Source organism: Ovis canadensis, chromosome Y, assembly GCF_042477335.2.
Source record: "Ovis canadensis isolate MfBH-ARS-UI-01 breed Bighorn chromosome Y, ARS-UI_OviCan_v2, whole genome shotgun sequence".
NCBI classification, from domain to species: domain Eukaryota; kingdom Metazoa; phylum Chordata; class Mammalia; order Artiodactyla; family Bovidae; genus Ovis; species Ovis canadensis.
The window spans coordinates 763,296-785,991 of NC_091271.1; the positions used below are offsets into that span (position 1 = coordinate 763,296).

The 22,696-nt window shown below is 58.7% G+C and overlaps 1 protein-coding gene across 4 annotated transcripts; it reads right to left on the reverse strand.

Moving 5' to 3' along the window:
• Positions 1-771: 771 nt before the first annotated feature.
• On the reverse strand, positions 772-20,697 carry LOC138431352 (probable bifunctional dTTP/UTP pyrophosphatase/methyltransferase protein). Of its 4 annotated transcripts, none has more exons than XM_069573430.2 (13): positions 20,509-20,697; positions 18,745-18,876; positions 16,688-16,735; positions 14,558-14,622; positions 13,861-13,922; positions 11,734-11,842; positions 10,312-10,693; positions 9,019-9,181; positions 6,523-6,686; positions 5,153-5,285; positions 3,969-4,112; positions 1,696-1,818; positions 772-1,095 (listed from the first exon to the last, which is right to left on the reverse strand). In XM_069573430.2, the coding sequence occupies exons 1-13, from the start codon at positions 20,599-20,601 to the stop codon at positions 872-874; spliced, it is 1,842 nt and encodes a 613-aa protein (XP_069429531.2). In that variant the 5' UTR covers positions 20,602-20,697; the 3' UTR covers positions 772-871. The 4 variants fall into 4 exon arrangements, with proteins under 4 accessions (XP_069429531.2, XP_069429529.1, XP_069429530.1 ...); XM_069573428.1 differs by having other exon boundaries at positions 14,558-14,718; XM_069573429.2 differs by having other exon boundaries at positions 18,700-18,876.
• Between the last annotated feature and the right edge of the window lie 1,999 nt (positions 20,698-22,696).

Here is a 22,696-nt window from a genome sequence, read left to right on the forward strand (position 1 = left end):
AAGGGATCTTCCCCACCCGGGGCTCGAAGCTGCGGCTCTTAGGTCTCCGGCACTAGCAGGCGGGCTCTTTGACCCTAGCGCGCCTGCTTCTTCGCGTTTGGAGCGATGAAGAGACGGGTTGCGTGTCCGTCAGTCGTATTCCACCTCTCGCGTTTAATGTGTGTGTGTTTTTTTAACTGCAAAGAGTCCCAACAGGAAAAGGAGAGTGAGGCGGATAAGGCCCGCACGGGCCGGCGCGCCTCGCTTCCGCAGACGTTAGCTGCCGTCAGCCTCCAGCTGGGGGTCTCGCTCGGGCGTGTCCTTGGCTCGCGGGCCTGGTCGTGGGTGTGGGACCCCTGAGTCCCGCCTGCATTAGGCGGACTGCAGCAAGGGCTCTTGGGGGTGGGGTGGAGGGTTCGGGTACCCCCCTCCCCGCGGGCGGGTGTTCAGACCCCTCTGGTTAGAAGGGAAAGTTTCTTCTAGGGAACCTGTCGTCCCGAGGGACCGCGCCCCCCACGCGCCCCCGGGGCTGGCTTTGCACTTGTCACTTGTCACTGGGGGCCCAGCCCGGCTGCGACCAGGTGCCCTCGGGGGGAGGACCGCGCCCCCTGGCTTTCCTGGGGGTCCCCTCTGTCGGTCGCCTCCAGCCCCGGGGCGCCCCAGGCCCCTCTCCGAGTCCCCGCGACGCTCCCCCACCAAGCACTCCCAGCCCGCGTAGCCTTCCGCTCCCGGGTTGGGGGCGCGCATGTCCTGGGTCCAGGGCACCCCCTACAGACGCGCGCGGAGACTGCCTGCTTTCCGCCTCCTTTAATAATCGTTGCCCCGCGAGACACCTCTTCTCTGGGAATCATCCCAGCCCGGCTCGCGCTGTGAGCTCGCGGCGGGGCGACCGTCAGGGTGGGGCCCGGGTCCCCAGGACCACGTGCAGCAGGCCTCCCGCGCGCGCCGCCTGCACGTCCTGGAAGCCGAGCCGCTGCAGGAGGCGCCGGTACTGCCCGCGGCTCCGGGGGCCCCGGCCCACCCCCAGGGTCCGCAGCCCGGGGGGCCTCCGCGCCGCCCCGCTGGCCTCGTCCTCCTCCTCGGCGGGCGCCAGTTCGGCCAGCAGGAGGCCAGCGCCTGGGGAGACAGACACGGAAATAAGGGGAAGGGACCGGCAGGCGTCCCAGGACCCAGCCCGCGGGTGCCCCCGGGGCTCCCCGCCGGAGGACTTCCCTGTGGGGAAGGTGGGAGGAATTCTGTCCGCAGGCCCAGAGCCGCAGCCTCTGCGATGCCCGGAGCTGCGCTGTGCTCAGTCCCTCAGTCGTGTCGGACTCTGCGACCCCATGGACTGTAGCCCACCAGGCTCCTCCATCCGTGGGATTCTCCAGGCAGGAATACTGGAGTGGGTAGCCTTTCCCTTGTCCAGGGGATCTTCCCAACTCAGGGATCGAACCTGTATCTCCCGCATTGCGGGCAGATTCTTTAGCCACCAGGGGGAGCCCATGAGACCCCCATTCGCATACTGCTGCTGGAAACCTCAGAAATGAATGAGGACGACTGCGAATCAGCCGTGTCCCGGGCAGACGGTAAACTGGGCCCCGGACCCCGAGCCGGATGGGTGGGGAGGCTGACTGTGAAACACTCATTCCGTTTCTTTGTTTCTTTTTTGAATCGGAAATTGTCTTTAAGTGTGAAGACAGAAAAGTGCACGGAGAAAAGGCAAGTCCAGGGTCTCACCTGGTTTGCAGCTGCCGGAGATCCGGCTCAGGAGCCCGTGGAGTCGGTCGTTGGGCCAGTCGTGCAGGAGGCTGCAGAAAATGTATAGGTCTGCGGGCGGGAGGCTGTCGCTGGAAAGGTCACCTGGTTTAAACACAGACGGGGTGGAGGTGTGGAGGCCACAGGGACCCCTGCGGCCGGCGTCCTACACACAGATGTAACACACAGAGACACAGCGACACACAGACACACAATTACACACAGACAGACAGCTACACACACAATTATATACAGACACACAGTGACACAGATGTAACACACAGACACAGCGACACACAGACACACAGCGACACACAGCGACAGAGACACACAGCGACACACAGCGACAGAGACACACAGCTACACACAGCGACACAGACACACAGCTACACACAGCGACACACAGCTACATACAGACACAGAGACAGCGACACACAGACACAGCTACACACAGTGACACACAGACACACACAGCTATACACACAATTATACAGAGACACACTACACACAGCTACACATACAATTATACAGAGACACAGAGCTACACACACACACAGCTATACACACAATAATACACACACAGCTACACACACAATTATACAGAGACACACACCGCTACACACAGACACACACAGCTATACACACAAGTATACACACACACAGCTACACACAGCTGCACACACAGTTATACACAGACACACACAGTGACACAGACACACGCAGCTACACACACATGCAGACACACAGACACAGGCAGAAACATGCGTGTGCACAGGCCACAGAGAGCCAGAGACGCACCCGGACGCACACTCAGGCGGAAGCGTGCATGTGTACACACACACGTGCACACTCAACACCCCGGTGGCCCAGACAGCAAGGACTCCACCCCCGGTGCAGCAGACGCGGGTTCAGTCCCTGGGTCGGGAAGGTCGCCTGGAGGAGGGCCTGGCAACCCGCTCCCCCGTTCCTGCCCGGGGAGTCCCCATGGGCAGAGGCGCCTGGGGGGCTAGTCCACGCGGTCTCGGAGTGAACAGCTGACGCTTTTTCACTTTACACACACAGACACGACGACACACGGGAAAATGCACGCCTAGACACGCAGACCCACGCGCACATACATGTTTAGACACACACACACAGACCGCGCATGCATGCGTAGATACACACACACATGCACACACTCGGGCACGCACACTCAGATACACACTCAGATACACACTCACATACAGAGACACAGATGGAGACACAAACACACTCACAGACACAGGCACACACTCAGGCACGCACACTCAGATACACGCTCAGATACAGAGACACAGATGGAGACACAAACACACTCACAGAAACACACGCACACACTCAGGCACGCACACTCAGATACACACTCAGAGACAGAGACACAGATGGAGGCACAAACACACTCACAGACACACAGGCACACACTCAGGCACGCACACTCAGATACACACTCAGATACAGAGACACAGATGGAGGCACAAACACACTCACAGAAACACACGCACACACTCACAGGCACGCACACTCAGATACACACTCAGACAGAGACACAGATGGAGGCACAAACACACAGAAACACATGCACACACTCACAGGCACGCACACTCAGATACACACTCAGATACACACAGATACAGAGACACGGAGGCACAAAGACACACATACACACACATGCACACACTCAGGCACGCACACTCAGATACACGCTCAGATACAGAGACACAGATGGAGACACAAACACACTCACAGAAACACATGCACACACTCAGGCACGCACACTCAGATAATACACACTCAGATACACACTCAGATACACACTCAGATACAGAAACACAGATGGAGGCACAAACACACAGAAACACAGGCACACACTCACAGGCTCGCACACACAGGCACGCACACTCGGATAATACACACTCAGATACAGAGACACAGATGCAGGACACACACAGACCGCATACGTGTGCGCGCTCAGTCGTGCCCAGCTCTCTGACACCCCATGGACTGTGGCCCACCAAACTCCTCTGTCTGCTGGATTTCCCAGGAAAGAACACCGGAGCGGGTGCCACCTCCTCCTCCAGGGGATCTTCCCGACCCAGGGACGGACCCACATCTCCGGCTTCGGCAGGCTGGCTCCTTACCACTGCGCCACCGGGGAAGCCCCAACTCACCCCATACAGGAGACAGATAAGGCCGCCCAAAGACGGACAGCAGGCAGGCAAGGACGCCGCACTGACCTGGCACAAAGTGGACCCGCTCTGACGGCTGTGCGTCGGTCTGGAAGTCCCCGGCAAGCTTGATGACCTCTGGGAGGTCAAACACGGTCACCTGCAGACGCGGGTACTCCTGGACAAGCTTGTGGGCCAGGGCGCCCGTGCAGCCTGTGGGAAGACACGTGGACTCTGGGCCATCCTGGCCTGTCTCCAGAGGTGCAGCTCTGGCAGGGCCAAATCAGCGCGCTCGGACGTGACCTGAGCCTGTGCCCTCAAAGGAGGTCAGCCAGTGGGAAGACCTCTGCTGTCTCAAGCTCAGGGCCTTGGGGAGTGGTGCTGGAGCAAGCGCTGGCCTGAGCCAGATGAGCAGGGTGGACAGAGATCCACAGGGAACCCTTAGAGCAGAGTTCTACAGAGTTATACTCTTTGCTTCTCCCTTCTGTTGCGGGAGTGCAGATGTGATGGCTGGTACCAGAGCAGCCACTCTGGGCCACTCTGGAGGAGAGCTCTGCAGAGGACGGGAAAATGCAAGCTGGCAGCTCAGGAGCCCTCCTAGGACCCCAATCCCACCACACCCCTTGGGAAGGCATCTGCTCCTCCTCCGTCCCATGTCCTGGGGAAGCATTGGCTGGGAGGGGTGGAGGATGTGTGTGTGTGTGTGTGTGTGTGTGTGTGTGTGTGTGCGGCATAATTAGACCTCGTGAGATGGCAGCAGACAGGTTCCATGGTCCCCTCCTCTGCTTGGCAGCCCCCAGGAAGGGTCTGATAAACTCTATGAGGGTCCCGAGCCATCCCTGGGACCTCCTAGCACTTGGGAATATCACCCCAAGCCCCGCATCCACCCAGGATACACGTAGATGCTTGTGTGGTTTGTAGAGATAAACCCATTTTCCAAGTCTTATTAGTAGGTAGAGCATATTAGTCGCTCAGTCGTGTCCGGTTCCGCAGCCCCATGGACTTGTAGCCCCGCCAGGCTCCTCTGTCCCTGGGGATTCCCCAGGCAAGAACACTGGAGCGGGTTGCCATTCCCTTCTCCAGGAGATCTTCCCGACCTAGGGACTGAACTTGGGTCTCCTGCCTTGCAGGTGGATTCTTTCCCATCTGAACCACTGGGTTAGCCTATCTGCAGGTACGGCATCTGCAGCTTCCGACAAGAGAAGGGACGCTCGCACCCGTTCCCCTGACTTCTGTCGGGCGAAGGGACGTACCTCCCAGGTGGCAGGCGGAGGTGAATGGGGATAGGTCAAAGGCCGTGGCCACGTGCTGGGCGGTCAGCTTGCTGAGGCTGTGCGAGGCCCTCATGAACTGCAGGGTCGCCTCTGTGCTCCACTTGTGGGGGCCCTGAAACGGAACAGGATCTCAGGAGAGACCCACCGGGGGCCCAGGCAGTCCTGCACCCGGGATGACGTTCTGCGTGGCATCTCTTGAGGGCAGGGGACATCAAGGGCTTCCCTGGTGGATCAGACGGTAAAGAGTCCACGTGCCGTGCAGGAGACCTGGGCTCCACCTCTGGGTCGGGAAGATCCCGTAGAAGAGGGCATGGCAACCCACTCCAGTATCCTTGCCTGGAGCATCCCATGCGCAGAGGAGCCTGGCGGGCGACAGTCCATGGGGTCGCAGACAGACAGACACGACCGAGGGACTAAACAGGGGGGGCTTGGTAGGCAGATGGGGAGGGGCCCGGGGGACACAGCAAGGGACGGAGGGGAGGACAAGAAGACGTCCATCGAGGAGCCAGGAACTGCGTCCTCACCGGACACTAAACCCAGCTTCGCCGCGATCTCAGACATCCAGCTGCTACGACCATAGGAAATAAATGTCCTTCGTTTCTAAGTGGAAAGAAGCTGAGAGTCGCTGAGTCTTGCCCAGCTCTTTGTGACCCGTGGACTATACAGTCCGTGGGATTCTCCAGGCCAGAGTAGTGGACTGGGTTGCCACGCCCTCCTCCAGGGGACCGTCTTCAGCCAGGGATCGAACCCCGGTTTCCCACGTTGCAGGCAGATTCTTTACCATCTGAGGCACCAGGGAAGCAACTTGTTCAGTCGTGTCCGACTCTTTGCAACCCCGTGGATAGTCCATGGGATTCTCCAGGCCAGAATACTGGAGTGGGTTGCCATTTCCTCCTCCAGGGGATCTCCGCAACCCAGGGATCAAACCCAAGTCTCTGGCATTGCAGGTGGCTTCTTCACCAGCTGAGCCACCAGGGAAGCCCCACCCGCACCCCCGCCCAGACCCACTGAACACCCAACAAGGCTCTCTCTGGAGGGTCAGGAGCCAGGAGGCAGGGCAGGGAGGGATTTGTGGACCCCGAGCTCACAAGGCACTGTCTCTGCGCAATCTAACCTCACGAAGGAAACGGGGGGCATTGGCTTGCGGCAGCCCCTTCATGGAAACACCCTCTTCGGCAGCTGTGGGCGGCTGGGTGCCCCCCACGCCGTCCCTAAGAGCCCGCATCCACAGCCTCCCACTGGGATAACGGGTTCTGATGGTCCCCGGGTCTGGGATGCTTTCGGCGCCCGTGGCAAGTCCCTCAGCGGCAGAGACGGCACGTGAAAAGCAGCATCAGGTTCTGGGGTACCTGCAGCAGTGGCTCTGGGGTCCACGCTGCCCCCTCCCGCACGGCCCGGCCCAGGTGCGTGAAGGCGCCCCAGACGGGCCCGTCGTGGTAGGCGGCCAGGCCGTGGAGAGACTGCTCGCCGTCCGACGCCAGGTGCAGGCTGGCCGTCTCCGTGTTGCTGTAACCTGAAAGGACGGGGTGTCGTGGGACCCCCATAAGGGCTGCCCGGAACATCAGAGAGACGGGGAGGGGAGCGGGGGCAGCCGCCGCTCGGGTTCCCGGGGGGTTAGCGCAAGCATCGTTGGCCGACAGCGTGACGCCCTCGCGCGCGCCCGACTCTCTGCAACCCCATGGACTGCAGCCCGCCGGGCTCCTCTATCCATGGGACTCTCCAAGCCAGAATACTGCAGTGGGTTGCCACTTCCTCCTCCAGGGGATCTTCCCGACTCAGGAGCCGAACCCGCGTCTCTTGCACTGGCAGGCAGGTTCTTCACCATGGAGCCCCCTGGGCAGCCCGTCTATGTATCAGCCTGTCTGTTTAGTATCTGTCCATCACCTCCATCTCTCTCACGCATCTGTTAACCATCTATCTGTCCGTCTATATACGTATCATCTCCCTGTCTGTTCAGCATCTGTCATCTGTGTGTGAATAAATCTATGTACCTATCATCTGTCACCTCAGCTCATCTATTGTTTATCCATCGACACATCTGTTGCCTATCCATCAATCCCTCCATGTATCGCCCATTTATCCATCATCTATCTGTCTACCCTGGAGAAGGAAATGGCGACCCGCTCCAGTGTTCTTGCCTGGGAAATCCCGTGGACGGAGGAGCCTGGTGGGCTACAGGCCGTGGGGTCGCAAAGAGTCGGACACGACTGAGCGACCTCACTTTCCCTTTTCACTTTATCGGTCTACCTGACTGTCATCTCTGTTATCAGTTTATATCTCTTAATCTATCAGTGTGTCTACTATCTGTTTATCCGCCTGTCCGTCCGTCAGCCTGTGCTTATCGTCCGTCTGTCTTCCTGTCACCCCCCCATCCCCTTATCCTGTTTTCTGTTTATCTGTCTATCTGCCCTCTGCTTCTTCATCAGCTATCTGCCTGGGGAGCTTTCTGCCAACTATCAATTCACCCATCTGCTTACCATTCACACGTCTATACATTCACCTATGAATCGGTCACGCTACCTATCATTTACCCATCCACCCATCCATCTGCTGGGCTCCCCGGGGCCTCAGCAGTCAACAGTCTTGTGGCCGCTGCAGGAAACACAGAAGACGCAAGTTTGATCCCTGGGTGGGCAAGATCCCCTGGAGGAGGGCATGGCAGCCCACTCCAGTCTTCTTGCCTGGAGAATCCCGGGGACAGAGGAGCCTGGCGGGCTACAGTCCGTGGGGTCTCAAAAAAGCTGGCCGAGACTGCAGCGCCTGAGCAAGCGGCATGCATCTGTTACCTGTTTGCCCACCCGTGAATCCATCCATCCATCCATCCAAGTATCATGCCACCATCAGGCAGCCTCTAGGCATGCACCTCACCTGTCTGCCTAGCTGAACAGCTAAGTAAGGACACGCAGGTATCTATGCTGCACACACGCACACACCCTACGAGTGGTTTCCTTGGAGAACCTTGGCTGATACAGCCCCTCTGAGTCCGTCAGGAAGTCTCTCTCTTGAACACCACACACATACACACACACACACACCCCTGGTTCCTCCTAAACATCACACACACACACACACACCTGTTTCCTCCTAGACATCACACACACACACACACACACACACCTTTCCTCCTAAACATCACACACAGACACACACACCTGTTTCCTCCTAACATCACACACACACCTGTTTCCTCCTGAACAACACACACACACACAAACTGTTAACTCCTAAACATCACACACACACCTTTCCAGCATCACACACACAGAGCTGTTTCCTCCTAAACATCTCTCTCACACACACCTGTTTCCTTCTAAACATCACACACACAGACACCTTTCCAACATCACACACACACACACAGCTGTTTCCCCCTAAACATCTCTCACACACACTTTTCCTCGTAAACATCATGTACACACACACACCTTTCCAACATCACACACACACACACAGAGCTGTTTCCTCCTAAACATCTCTCTCACACACACACCTGTTTCCTCCAAACATCACACACACACACACCTGTTTCCTTCTAAACATCACACACACACACACCTTTCCTCCTAAACATCACATACACACACACACACACCTTTCCAACATCACACACACACACAGCTGTTTCCCCCTAAACATCTCTCACACACGCACCTTTCCTCCTAAACATCACACACACACACCCCTCTTTCCTCTTTGCCCCGCCCCGCTCCCCACCTCTGGGAACCGCCCCGCGCCCGGGACACAGGGCCGGCAGGTCTGCCCATCTCTGCTCAGGAGCCACCGTCACTTGGCGGCCGGGTCCTGCCTGCGGAGCCACCGTGACGACACCCGGGAAGCCCCCTCACCTCTGTCCGACTTGTCCAGCAACCCCAGGGCTGCACAGACGTCAAGCAGGCGCGCGGTGCCGCCCACCGAGGCGTCGATTTCGCGGGCGACGTCCGTGGCCGACAGGGGTCCTCGGTCTTTCAGTACATCGAACACTTGGAGCTTGCAGGCCGTGAGCAGGACCTGACCGTGAAGGAGGGCCACAGTCAGGCTTCGACGTGTCTGACCAACCGCTTGTGACCCCCATGGACGGCGGCAAGGCGTGGGGAAGGGGCCCGGGACTGTCAGAAACACCCCGCCCATCAGGGAGCCTTCTTCCGCAGGGGAGAGTTGGCTTCAGGCTCCAGCTTGCACAAGGCTTGCTCCAGGGAAGAACAAGTCGGTGAGGGTTAAGCAGCAAAGCTCTCTCGGCAGAGAAAACCCAGCGTGCCACAGTCAAGGGGCGCGTGGTAGCTCCCCACGGTGCCCACGTCGAGACCACAAGCCCTGGGACCTTGAGGTGAGGCTGCGTGTGGACTTGGGCGCTCTCTGCAAGACACACCCTGTCCACGCCGCTCACCACACAGCTCACGGGACAGCCTAACCTCCCCGCGGCTCTCGTGACAAAGGGGCCTTCCCCGGACACGTGGGGACAGGGTGGGGTGAGCCGTCAGCCTCAGACACCCACACGGACCCCGCCCCAGCCCTGCCAGCCGTGTTCAAACACGATGACGCTCACGTCCTGGCCCCCAGAATGTGCGAACGAGGCCTTCCGTGGAAATACAATGCGAGCCCTGTCAGCCTCAGACACCCACACGGACCCCGCCCCAGCCCTGCCAGCCGTGTTCAAACACGATGACGCTCACGTCCTGACCCCCAGAATGTGCGAACGAGGCCTTCCGTGGAAATAAAATGTTTCCGTAGACATGATGGAGTGAAGGTCTGAGATGAGGTCCGCCTGGATGGGGGTGGCCCCAAACCCCACCACAGGGTCCTTATAAGACAGCGAAGAGGAGAGACACGGACGCAGCGCAGAAGCCACGTGGAGACGGAGGCGGAGACGGGAGGGAGGCGGCCACAGCCCAGGGACGGACGCCCGGAGCCCCCAGACGCCGGAAGAGGCGGGGAGGACCCTCGCCTGAAACCTCTACAGGAAGCTCAGCCCTGAGACCGGGAGGACCCTCGCCTGGAACCTCTACAGGAAGCTCAGCCCTGAGACCCCTTGACCTCAGCCGTCTGGTCCTCAGGGCTGGGGTGGCGGGTGTGTGATGGCTGCCTGTGGTTTGAAGCGCCTCCGTGCTGGGGGTCAGCTGACTGCGAATGCACACAGGTACCTTGGATGCTTTGAAGCCGTCCATCAGCTCCAGGAGGCCCGCGGGGAGCCCGGGCTGGCTGTCCGCCACCCCGTTCAGGTCCGCCTCCTGGGTGCGGGGAGCCTGCGGCCGTGCCCCGCCAGCCTGCAGGCCCCCGCTGGCCCGAGCGGGGTCAGAGCCGCCTCCCTCGCCGTCGCTGAGATCCTCGAACGTGTCGACAGCTGGGATGGAGTCGTGCTGGACCGGCCGCGGGGTGCCGGGGGCCCGGGGTGCGTGGTACAGGCGCGCCAGCTCCTTGCAGAAGCGGTTCAGCGGGAAGCCCACCACGTTGAGGAAGTCGCCGCGCACGTACTCCACCAACATCCCACCCAGCGCCTGGATCCCGTAGCCGCCGGCCTTGTCCCTGCACGGCGGGAAGCAGAGAAGAGGTGGACACGGTGATGCTGAGCTTTGCTGGCTGCGCACACCCGGCCGGCTCTGGGCAGCTGTGTGCCGGGGGTGGCCGGCTCCAGGACCAGCCCCCAGGAGCATCCGTTGGTCCCGCCCCCAGGACGGGATGAAGGCTCCATGGCGGCTTATGGGGGTGCGCGAGGGGGCACCTGCCCCCACACCAGGCCTGGGTCTCCTGAGGGGTGAGCTTTGCCCACAAGAGACTGGGGCCCCCCAGTGGGGTTTTCCCGCATGTCTCTGACCAGAGCCTCGATAGGAGGACTCCTCGCGGGGGTCCACAGCCCGGGTCTTCCTGGAAACCTCTGCTGAGACCTCCTTACAGGGGAAAAGGGGTCCATCCTTTTCTGTCCACCCTGACTGAGCCCCCAGCCCTTCTCAACTCTAACCACCAACCCCCCACAGACCAGGGTGCACAGAACGGCAGGAGCTGGGATTTGGGGTGTGGGGGGTTTCCTTGTGCCAAAGAGTTTCCCAGGGGGCACTAGTCGTAAAGAATGTGCCTCCAATGCAGGGGACACAGGTTCGATCCCCAGGTTGGGAGGATTTCCTGGAGAACGGTCTGGCAACCGACTCCAGTGTTCTTGCCTGGAGAATCCCACGGACAGAGGAGCCTGGTGGGCTACAGTCCGTGGGGTTGCAGAGAGTCGGGCATGACTGAGTGACTATCACGGACACTGGGTGGGGAGACCAGCCCCACGGCAGCATCTGCCCTGACCCGCCCGACCCACAGCGCTGCCCTTTGCTGCGGGAGACGGCAGTGGTGTCAGGACGGGAGGGCGGGGTAAGACATCCTTCCATCCTTCCTAAGCACGCTGCCCGGCCCTGGGCCCTTGAGCCCATGGCAGGCACAGGCCCCCAACGCGGGCTCAGCCCTGTCCTGTCTCCTGCCCACGGCGGGCATTCAGCACCGCGGTTCCGGACAGAGACTGGGTTCAGCACCGCGGTTCCGGACAGAGACTGGGTTCAGCACCGCGGCTGCGGACAGAGACTCACACGGGCTCCCCGCTGTCGATGTATTCCCACAGCAGCTCCTCCGACAGCTCCGAGAACTTCACCGTGGTCTCCTCGTAGAACTCGGACACCTCAGTGTCCAGCTGACCGTCTGCAAGGAAGTGTGCGCTGTGGTGAGGGGACGCAACTGCTGCCCCTGGGGGCCCGTGGGTCTAACCCTTTGAGCCCAGGAGGAGGCAAGCCTGATGCTGAAGCCGAAGCTCCAGTGCTTTGGCCACCTCATGAGATGAACTGACTCACTGGAAAAGACCCTGATGCTGGGAAAGACTGAAGGCGGGAGGAGAAGGGGACGACAGAGGACGAGATGGCTGGATGGCATCACTGACTCAATGGACATGGGTTTGAGCAAGCTACGGGAGTTGCTGATGGACAGGGAGGCCTGGCGTGCTGCAGTCCACGGGGTCGCAGAGAGTCAGACATGACTGAGCGAGTGGACAGCAACAAAGCCTGAGCTTTGCATGTGATCCACACACACACACACACACACACAGGATCATTAATACGGGATAAAGCCTGAGCTTTGCATGTGATCCACACACACACACACACACAGGACCATTAATACGGGATAAAGCCTGAGCTTTGCATGTGATCCACACACACACACACACACACACACAGGACCATTAATACGGGATAAAGCCTGAGCTTTGCATGTGATCCACACACACACACACACACACAGGACCATTAATACGGGATAAAGCCTGAGCTTTGCATGTGCTCCACACACACACACACACACACAGGACCATTAATACGGGATAAAGCCTGAGCTTTGCATGTGATCCACACACACACACACACACACACACACAGGACCATTAATACGGGATAAAGCCTGAGCTTTGCATGTGCTCCACACACACACACACACACACAGGACCATTAATATGGGATAAAGGATTGCCCACTGTAGACAGGTAAACAGAGACAGAATAAAACAGAAAGTGAAGTGAAAGTGAAGTTGCTCAGTCGTGTCCGACTCTTTCCGACCCCGTGGACCGTAGCTCTCCAGGCTCCTCTGTCCATGGGATTCTCCAGGCAAGAATGCTGGAGTGGGGTGCCATTTCCTCCTCCAGGGGATCCTCCCCACCCAGGGACTGAACCTGGGTCTCCTGCACTGCAGGGAGATCCTTTACCATCTGAGCCGCCAGGGAAGCCGATAGAACATTTATGGACTGGAGTTATCATTATGACAGGGTAATTCTGGGATCTTCATGAGGCTTTCGGCTGCAGGGTTGGAAATGCCCCATGCACGTAGCATGCTGGGCACACAGAGGGGCCCCTTGTGAGAAATCTCCACACCAGGCGTCCCGGGGTCAACGAGTGTGTGCGTGCAAGGTCGGTGTCTCAGTCGTGTCCGACCCTTTCTGATCCCAGGCTCCTCCGTCCCTGAGATTCTCCGGGCAAGAACACTGGAGTGGGCTGCCATTCCCTTCTCCAGGGGATCTTCCTGACCCAGGGATCGAACTCCCGTCTCTCGTGTCTCCTGCACTGGCAGGCGGGTTCCTTACCGCTGAGCCACCTGGGAAGCCCCCAGCAGGCTCCACGCTGCTCCTTGAACGTCACGCCCACCTAGAACCTCAGAACAGGACTGTGTATGGAAACAGGGTCTCTGCAGACGTGATGAAGTGAAGGGTCCGAGATAAGGTTCCCCCTGGATGAGGATGGCCCTAAATCCCATGACAGGGTCCTTCCTGGGGCTAAAATCCCTTTTAAGCAGCTTTAAAAGTTATTCCTCAGGCTTTCTGTGCTTTAAAAAAAATAAACAATCTTTTCATCACGGTATGTCTTAATGCCTGCCAATGGGAGCCAAACTTCTCCCCCGTTCAGACCAGAGAGCTCAAAGGCAGGCTCTGGGTGGGTCGTGTTGGACGAGGTGGAATGTCCCCCGCACCCTACATGGGGTCCACTGGGTGCTCACGATGAACCCCCATATTTCCACGTGGGACCCCAACGTTCCCAGGCTAGCTGGGAGGGCGGGCCCACGTGGTAGCAAAGACAGGGACGCCCCAGGGCGCCCGGGTCCTCCCCCCAGGAGCCCCGGCTGCTCCGACGGTGGCCCTGACTCCCAGGGGAGGTGGGGGATGCGGGCCGTCCAGGTACCTCTGGTGCAGCAGTGGACGATGGCCACGCCCGTGAACACGCTGTGCTCCTTCCCGCTGAGCCTGCAACACACGGCCGGGCCGGACGGGTGAGTGTCCGGAGTGTCTCTGGAAAGCAGGGCGACCCCTGCCCCGCAGCACGAGGCCTCTGTCCACCCACCGCCCCACCCCCCTCCCCGCTCATCACCCCCGCTGCGCGATCGCCAAGGCAACCGTCTCGGGGACCGTGAAGCTTCCCCGCGAGACTGTGGTCACTGCACTGAGGGGCTGGGGGGCTGGTCAGGCCATCTCACGGGACCACGTGGACCCTGATGGGAGCGGCCGGCGGGGCACGGAGGACCCAGATCCTGGCCACTCTAGGCCGCCCCTTTCCCGGGTCCCTGTGCAGTCCTGGGCCTGGACACTCAGCATGACCGAGCCAGGAGGAGACCCTGAGGGTGGGGGGGGGGGTGTGGGGAGTCGGAGCCCGGTTAAGAGTCGAGGTCGGTTCAAGGGCGTGGCCTGGTCCTCTGACCTGAACCAGGAGGGGCTGTCTATGGGAGACAGCCGATATGATGCCCGTGGCAGACACGGGGACGTGATGGGTAGTGGGTGGGTGGACAGACGGCTGATGAGCGGATGCTGACGGTGAGTGGGCAGATGGCGAGCGGCCAGCCTCTGTCCCACGCGTCCCCGGAGGCCCGCCGGGACCCACCCACCTCGAGAGCATGCGGTAGGCGTCTTGCTTGTCCACCGGCTTCTCCAGGATCAGCCCCCCGACCGCCTGCGAGAGGAACGCCACGGAGAGTTGCTTCTGCTCCGCGAGCTGCTCTGCGCCAGCTGCACTCTGCACCGGTTCAGACTCACGTATTTTTTTTTTCTTTAATTTAGGTGAGATTCGTATAATGTGGCACTCACCATGTTAAATGAAACCACGTGGTACATTTCCACTGTTGGGTGAGGGTCGCTATCCAGCTCCCCAAGTCTTCCATCATCTGGAACACCCCATCCCCACAAGCTGCTCTCCCCACCTCGCTCCCCAGCCCCTGACAACTGCTGATCCGATTCCTTCCTCAGTGGATTTCCCTATTCTGGATATTTCATACAAATACAGTAATATGCACCCGTCTGCGTCCTGATTCTCTCACTGAGCGCTGTGTGCTCGAGGTCCATCCACGTTGTAGCCTGTGTTGGGGCTTCCCTCCTTTGATGACCGCGTCATATTCCACTGTGTGGCTGGACCCCATGCTGCTTATCCATCCATCCACGTATCATTCTATCCATCCAACCACCTACCCATCTATGCATCATCCATCCATCCACCCATCATCTATCCACCCATCCATCTAGCCACCCATCCATCAGTCCATCCAACCATCTACCCAACCATCCATCCATGCATCTTCTATCTATCTATCCATCCACCCATCCATCCATCTATCCATCCAACCATCTGTCTAGCCACCCATCCATCAGTCCATCTAACCATCTTCCCAACCATCCATCCATGCATCTTCTATCCATCTATCCATCCATCCATTATCCACCCATCCAACCAACCATCTACACATTCATCCACCATCCATCCATCCATCCATCCACCATCCATCCATCCATCATCCATCCACTCATCCATTTATCCATCCAACCATCTACCCAACCATCCATCCATGCATCTTCTATCCATCTATCCATCCACCCATCCATCCATCTATCCATCCAACCTTCTACTCATCATTCATCCACCCATCCATCCACTCATCCTTCCATCCATCATCAATCCATCATCTGTTCATCATCCATCCAACCATCCATTTATCCATCCAACCATCTCCCCAACTATGCATCCATCTATCCATCCATCCATTATCTAACCATCCATCCATCCACCCATCAACTCAACCATCCATCCATCTATCCATCCACCCAACCACCCATCATTTGCCCATCCAACCATCTGTCCATCTATCCGTCCATCTATCCATTCAGTCATCCATCCATCCATGCATCTTCTATCCATTATCCATCCATCATCCACCCATCCCTCCAACCATCTACCCAAACATCCATCCATCATCCACCCACCCATCCATCAACCATCCATCCATTCATCCTTCCATCCACCCAACCATCCACCCATCCATCATCCATCCAACCATCAACCCAACCATCCATCCATCTATCTATCCACCCATCCATCAACCATCCATCCATTCATCCATCATCCATCCAACCACCAACCCAACCATCCATTTGTCCATCATCCGTCCATCCATCATCCACCGACACACTCCTCCAGGGACACTGCTGCTATGAACAGCTCAGCAACGAGGCCCAGCATCCCTGGGCAATGCTCCCCATCAGGCCAGCCGGGGTCTCAGACAGACAGCCATGCCCAGCGAGACAGAGCTGCTCTACGGGTCACTGTGATGACCCGTCCGAAGGCCCGACTCTCGGCGGCCAAAACCCCTATCTCGGGGAGATTCCTTTTCCCCAGGTCCTGACCCCCCAGCCCTGAGAACAGGACATTATCCGATAATAGGATCTTTGCAGATGTAACAAAATCTACCAGTAGGTCATACTGGAGCCAGGCGCATCATAATCCGTGATGGATGGTGTTCTTGTAACAGGAGAGACACAGAGCAGAGGCCGCGTGGAGACGGAGGCAGAGACGGGAGGGAGGTGGCCACCACCCCAGGGACGCCCAGGAATTTGGAAAAAAAAGCATCAGCAGCCAGGACAGAGAGAGGCCTGGGGCGGATTCTCCCCCAGGTCTCACAGAAAGAACCCGCCTTCCCAAGGCCTGGATTCAGCCGCCAGTGACACAGAAAGCCGGAAAGCAGGCTCACCACGATGGTGTCGGCTCCGATGACCACGTCCGGGGCCCGCAGGTCCTTCTGCAAGAAACGCAGACTCAACTTTAGGCAGGACCAGCCTGTACGCCTTACACATTTTCACGTCACGACGCGCGGCACCCAGCATCACAGCTTAGTTAAGGATCCAGTCCTGCTTTAGAGAGTGAGCCTGGAGTGTCCTCAAGCCATCGATCAAGGGAGACAGTGGAAGAGAAAGTTAGCCACTCAGTCGTGTCTGACTCTTTGCGACCCCGCGGACTGTAGCCCGCCAGGCTCCTCTGTCCATGGGATTCTCCAGGCAAGAATCCTGGAGTGGGTTGCCATGCCCCTTCTCCAAGGGATGTTTCCCACCCAGGGATCAAACCTGCGTCTCCAGCATTGGTACGTGGGTTCTTTACCACTGAGCTACCACGGGGGCCCCACTTATATATTAGTATATATAATGTGACTTCCCAGGAGGCTGAGATGGTAAAGAACCTGCTTGCAATGCAGGAGACCTGGGTTCAATCCCTGGGTGGGGAAGATCCCCTGGAGGAGGAAATGGCAACCCACTCTAGTATCCTTGCCTAGGACTTTCATATATAATAATATATATTTTATTACTTATAATTATTATAAGTAATAGGAAGCTACATTGATTCTATGTCATAAATGACACTGTTATATTAATTAGCACAGTTTATAGTAACAGAGATAAGCTATATAAATTCTATATTAAAGTGGTACTTTTATATTATTATAGTGTATATAATTTCCTATGTATGCTATATAGCATTATATATACTATACATGAAAGTATATAGTATACGACACTATATGTTTTCTATATTAGAGAATAACACCTCATAATAGATGAGGTGTACTAATTCTACATCATTAAGTGATATGGTTATGTCAATTGCAATTGGATATTCCATACTAACACTTACAGCAATAAAGAGACTATGTTATTCCCATAAGTGATGCTGCTATATTAAATACCATAGTATCTTAAACAGTAACAGTAATGTATTAGCAACACTGTTTCTATATCATAAACGATGCTGTTATATACTATAATTGGTTATACAGTAATAGTAATAAACTACTTATATTATTTTCTATATCATGATGCTGTTACACTAAATACCATAATATATTAAATAGTAACAGTGCACCATGTCCCCATCATAAATAATGCTGTTATATTAAATAGTATACTATATTAAATAGTAACTGCAATATATAAACTACACTGTTTCTATATCATCAATGACGCTGTTATATAATAAGCTGCTGCTAAGTCGCTTCAGTCGTGTCCAACTCTGTGTGACCCCATAGACGGCAGCTCACCAGGCTCCCCCGTCCCTGGGATTCTCCAGGCAAGAACACTGGAGCGGGTTGCCATTTCCTTCTCCAATGCAGGAAAGTGAAAGTGAAGTCACTCAGACCCTCAATGACCCCATGGACTGCAGCCTTCTAGGCTCCTCTGTCCATGGGATTTTCCAGGCAGGAGTATTGGAGTGGGGTGCCATCGCCTTCTCCGGTAAATGCCACAGTATATAGTATATTATATGGTAATTTAGTGTTAAAGATGCATTAATTCTAGATCATGCTCAGTCGCGTTCAAGTCTCTGCGACCCCAGGGGCTGTAGCCCGCCAGGCTCCTCTGTCCATGGGATTCTCCAGGTGAGAAGACTGGAGTGGGTTGCCATTTCCTCCTCCAGTATTCTATCCAGAATCCAGGGAATTCTGTATCATAAACGATGCTGTGTTATTAGTCACAGTAGCACACGGCATGGGAACACCTCGGAACAGACTAGGCACATCAGTTCTTTGTCCTGAGTGGCGCTCTGATATGAACTGCAACAGCACCTTACGTACTAGCAAAGTGACGGATAACGCTGTATAAACGATACCATCGCGTGAATTACACGTGGCCACAACACAGGGACACTCAGTCGCAGAGAAGCTACACCTACTGCCTGCTGCGAAGGGCACCGATTTACAACAGGTGTGAGTGAAACCTGAGGACAGCCCGCTGGCAGGAGACCCAGGAAAGGAGCCCTCGCCTGGTGCATCCGGTCGGCCACCTCCAGCGCCTTCTGCTTGGCCGTTTCCACGGCGTACGCGTGCGGGGCGGCGAACGAGCCCTTGTGCAGCTTCTCCTTGAACCTGGACGGGACCACCTCGAACCTGAGGCCCTGGAACAGGAGAGAAGACGGGTTTGGGCGGGGGGAGCCCCAGGATGCTGACAGTGGGCAGGAACTGAAAGTCCCTGCCCAGCCCCCCTTCCCTGACTATGGACACTGACCAAGGGCCGACGCCCGGCTGCGGCGCGAGTGTGACCGGTGTGTGTGTGGAGCGGGGGCGGGCAGCGGCTCGGGGACCCTGGTGGGAAGACCTCTGTGCACGCAGAGGCCAGCAGGGCACTATTGATTGGGGTGCAGCCCCGAGGGGTCAGAGGGCTCCTGGAGAGTCCCAAAGGCCGGCATTTCGCCCTTACAGCGATCAGACTACTGAGACGGCAGCACGTGCAGGAAAGGCCACAAATACAGCGGCTGCGTGTGTGTGGGAACAACTAGGCTGCTCTGACTTGGTGCCCGACACAGGCGACCCGGCAGTGCCTGCGGAAGGCGGGTCACGGACACTGCTGCCTCCAGAGTGGGGGCTGGGGGTCTTGACCACACAGGGTCAAACTCCCCCTCCCGCACTCCCCACGTGGGGACCTCTGTGAGCAGCCTCTGCTTCTTACTTTTCTGCACCCCAGCCCCCTCCCCACCTCCATCGTGGACCTCCCGGACCCCCAGTTAACCCCTGGGTCACACTATGAGACACCCCCCACCTCCGGTTCTGTACCCTTGCTGGGAGGTACATATAGCGCTTCTCATTCTGTACCTTTCCCCGCCCATCCCAGCTCACGCCCCCGCCCAGCCCAGCTCACGACACCCCCAGCCCAGCTCACGCCCCCTCCCCAGCCCGGCTCACGCCCCCCGCCCAGCCCAGCTCGCGCCCCCCACCCAGGCAAGAATTTCTGGCTCTATCTGTTCCCCTAGCTGGTATCCCCGCTTCTCTGCGCGCCCCCCCCCCCCCAGATAGGGCCACCCCGTGCAGACCAAGCCCTATCCAGGGTCTCTGTCCCCTTCCCTGCCGCCCCTCACCCCCCCCAACAACACCTGGACGAATCCAGCTCAGGCACACAGACCTGACCTTGGCCTGGCAACCCCACACCCCCTGGCCAGCAGATCGCCAGGTCACTGAGCCCTGGCTGGAAGACCCTGGCCCTCCCCCGATCACGAACACCATAGATCTGGACCCTGGTCACTAGGGTCCTACCCTCTGGCCACCGCAGGCCCCAGTGCTGCACCCGGATACCCAGTCACTTAGGCCCCCAGCCCTGCAGATTCCTGACCCCCACGCCCTGCTCACCAGACCCTCAGTCACAAGGCCTCTGTCCTGAGACCCTGCATCTTTGACCCCGTCAGTCGGTCCCACTGCTGACCCCGGGCCTGCAAACACCCACCCTCTCTTACATCCGCCCCCCGAAGTCAGTAGAATCCTCAATAACTAAGCAGTGGCCCTGCAGACCCACCAAGGCGCCCCGCCCACGAAGCCTAGGTCATCAGGACCCTCGGGCACTCGTCTCCAACCTCCGGACACTGGCCAAAGCCCTCCCCTAACTACTAAGACGCCCCTAGTTTCTAGGCCCCGGACCCGCAACTCTGGGGCCCATCCGGGAGGCCCGGGTCACGGCGCCGGGGGTCCCGAGGCCTCGGGTCACTAGGCCCGGGCCCGCAGGCCCTGCCCCCCCCAGGCCCCGGGCCCGGGCCACTCACAGCATTGCTGAGGATCTCCCGGCGGCGCGGGGAGGAGCTGGCCAACACCACGCGCTTGTGCTGCAGCTTCCCGATCACCGGGCGCAGCAGCATGGCGCCACGCGCCCGCGCCGGGAGACCAGCGCCGGGAGACCCGCGCGGCCAGCGCGCAGCCACCCGGCCCAGGCCCCGCCCCACAATGCCCCGCCCCATTCTAGGCCCGTCCCCGGTCGCTGGAGCCACGCCCAGGCCTCATCACCAATGAAACCCCGCCTCGGCCCGCACAGGCCCCGCCCCAGGCCCCTGCCCACCATGAAGACCCGCCCCATCCGTCGGAGCCACGCCCAAGCCTTGCCACCAACGAAGCCCCGCCCCAGGCCCGCCCACAGCCGGACCTCACCACCAATGAAGACTTCGCCCAGGCCGCACCACCAACGAAACCCCGCCTCTGCCTGCCCGCGGCCCTGCCTCACTACCAATGAAAGCTCGCTCCAGGCGGGCCGCCAGCGAAGCCCCGCCCCGGCAGTTGGAACCTCGCCCAGGCCTCTCTTCCCAAGGCCACGCCCTCCCCCGAGGCAGGCGAGGCTCCGGCGGCGCTTCCGGGCAGCCAGGGAACGAAGCCCCGCCCCATCTTGAAGCCCCGCCTCCAGCTCGCCCCGCCCCCAGCTGCTGGGGATTCCTGTCAGGCCCGGGCGGAGGGCGGGACCCGGTGCCCGCAAGGCATCTTGGGAGCGCAGAGATGAGGGTCCCCGGGGCTTGATGCAGCGGAAACGGGGTTCCCGGGGGCTCGATGGGGGCGGAGACGGGGGTCCCGGGAGCTCGATGGGGGCGGAGACGGGGGTCCCGGGGGCTCGATGGGGGCGGAGACGGGGGTCCCGGGGGCTCGATGGGGACGGAGGTGGGGGTCTCTAGGACTTGATGGGGGCGGAGACGAGGGTCCCCGGGGCTGATGCCGGGGAGACGGGGGTCCCGGGGGCTCGATGGGGGCGGAGACGGGGGTCCCGGGGGCTCGATGGGGGCGGAGGTGGGGGTCTCTAGGACTTGATGGGGGCGGAGACGAGGGTCCCCGGGGCTGATGCCGGGGAGACGGGGGTCCCCGGGGCTCGATGGGGGCGGAGACGGGGGTCCCGGGGGCTCGATGGGGGCGGAGGTGGGGGTCTCTAGGACTTGATGGGGGCGGAAACGGCGGTCTCTAGGATTTGATGTGGGCGGAGACAGGGGTCCCCGGGGCTTCATGGGCCGAAGACGGGGGTCCCGGGGGCTCGATGGGGGCGGAGACGGGGGTCCCCAGGGCTTCATGGGCCGGAGACGGGGGTCCTCGGGGCTCGATGGGGGCGGAGACAGGGGTTCCCGGGGCTCGATGGGGGCGGAGGTGGGAGTCTCTAGGACTTGATGGGGGCGGAGACGGGGGTCCCTGGGGCTTGCTGGGGGCGGAGACGGGAGTCCCCGGGGCTTGATGGCGGCGGAGATGGGGTCCCCTGAATGCAGTGCGGGTGTGTGGAGATGGGGGTTTTCGGGGCGCGGTGGTCTGTGCAGATGGTGGTCCCCAGAGTGCAGTGGGGGTCTGCGGAGATAAAGGTGCCCGGCCTGCGTTGGGGGTGCGGGCACTTCTCAGCCTAAGCACTCCTAACGGTCTGGGCCAAATCATGCTTTTTCGTGGGGCTGCCCTGGGCGGCTGCAACGCATTCAGTAGAGGCTCTGGTCTGTGTCCACTAGAAGGCAGTAGCTGCCCACTAATGGTGATAACCCGGCCGTCCGCAGGCGTCCTGTCCACTGGGGGACTGAATCACCCCTCCTGTGTGCCCGGGCTAGACAGGGCTGGAGAGGTGGGTGATGGACGGATGGATCGATATGATGGATGGATGGGTAGATGGATGGATATGATGGATGGATGAATGGATAGATAGATATGATGGATGCATGGATGGATGGATAGATATGATAGATGCATGGATAGATATGAGGGATGCATGGATGGATAGATATGTATGGATAGATAAATAGATGATGGATAGATATGATGGATGGATAGATGATGGATGGATGGATAGATACAATGGATGGGTGGATATGATGTAGGGATAGATAAATTGATGATAGATATGATGGATGGATGGAAGGATAGACATGATGGATGAATGGATAAATAGATACATCATAGATATGATGGATGGATGGATGGATGGACTGGATGGATGAATGGATAGAT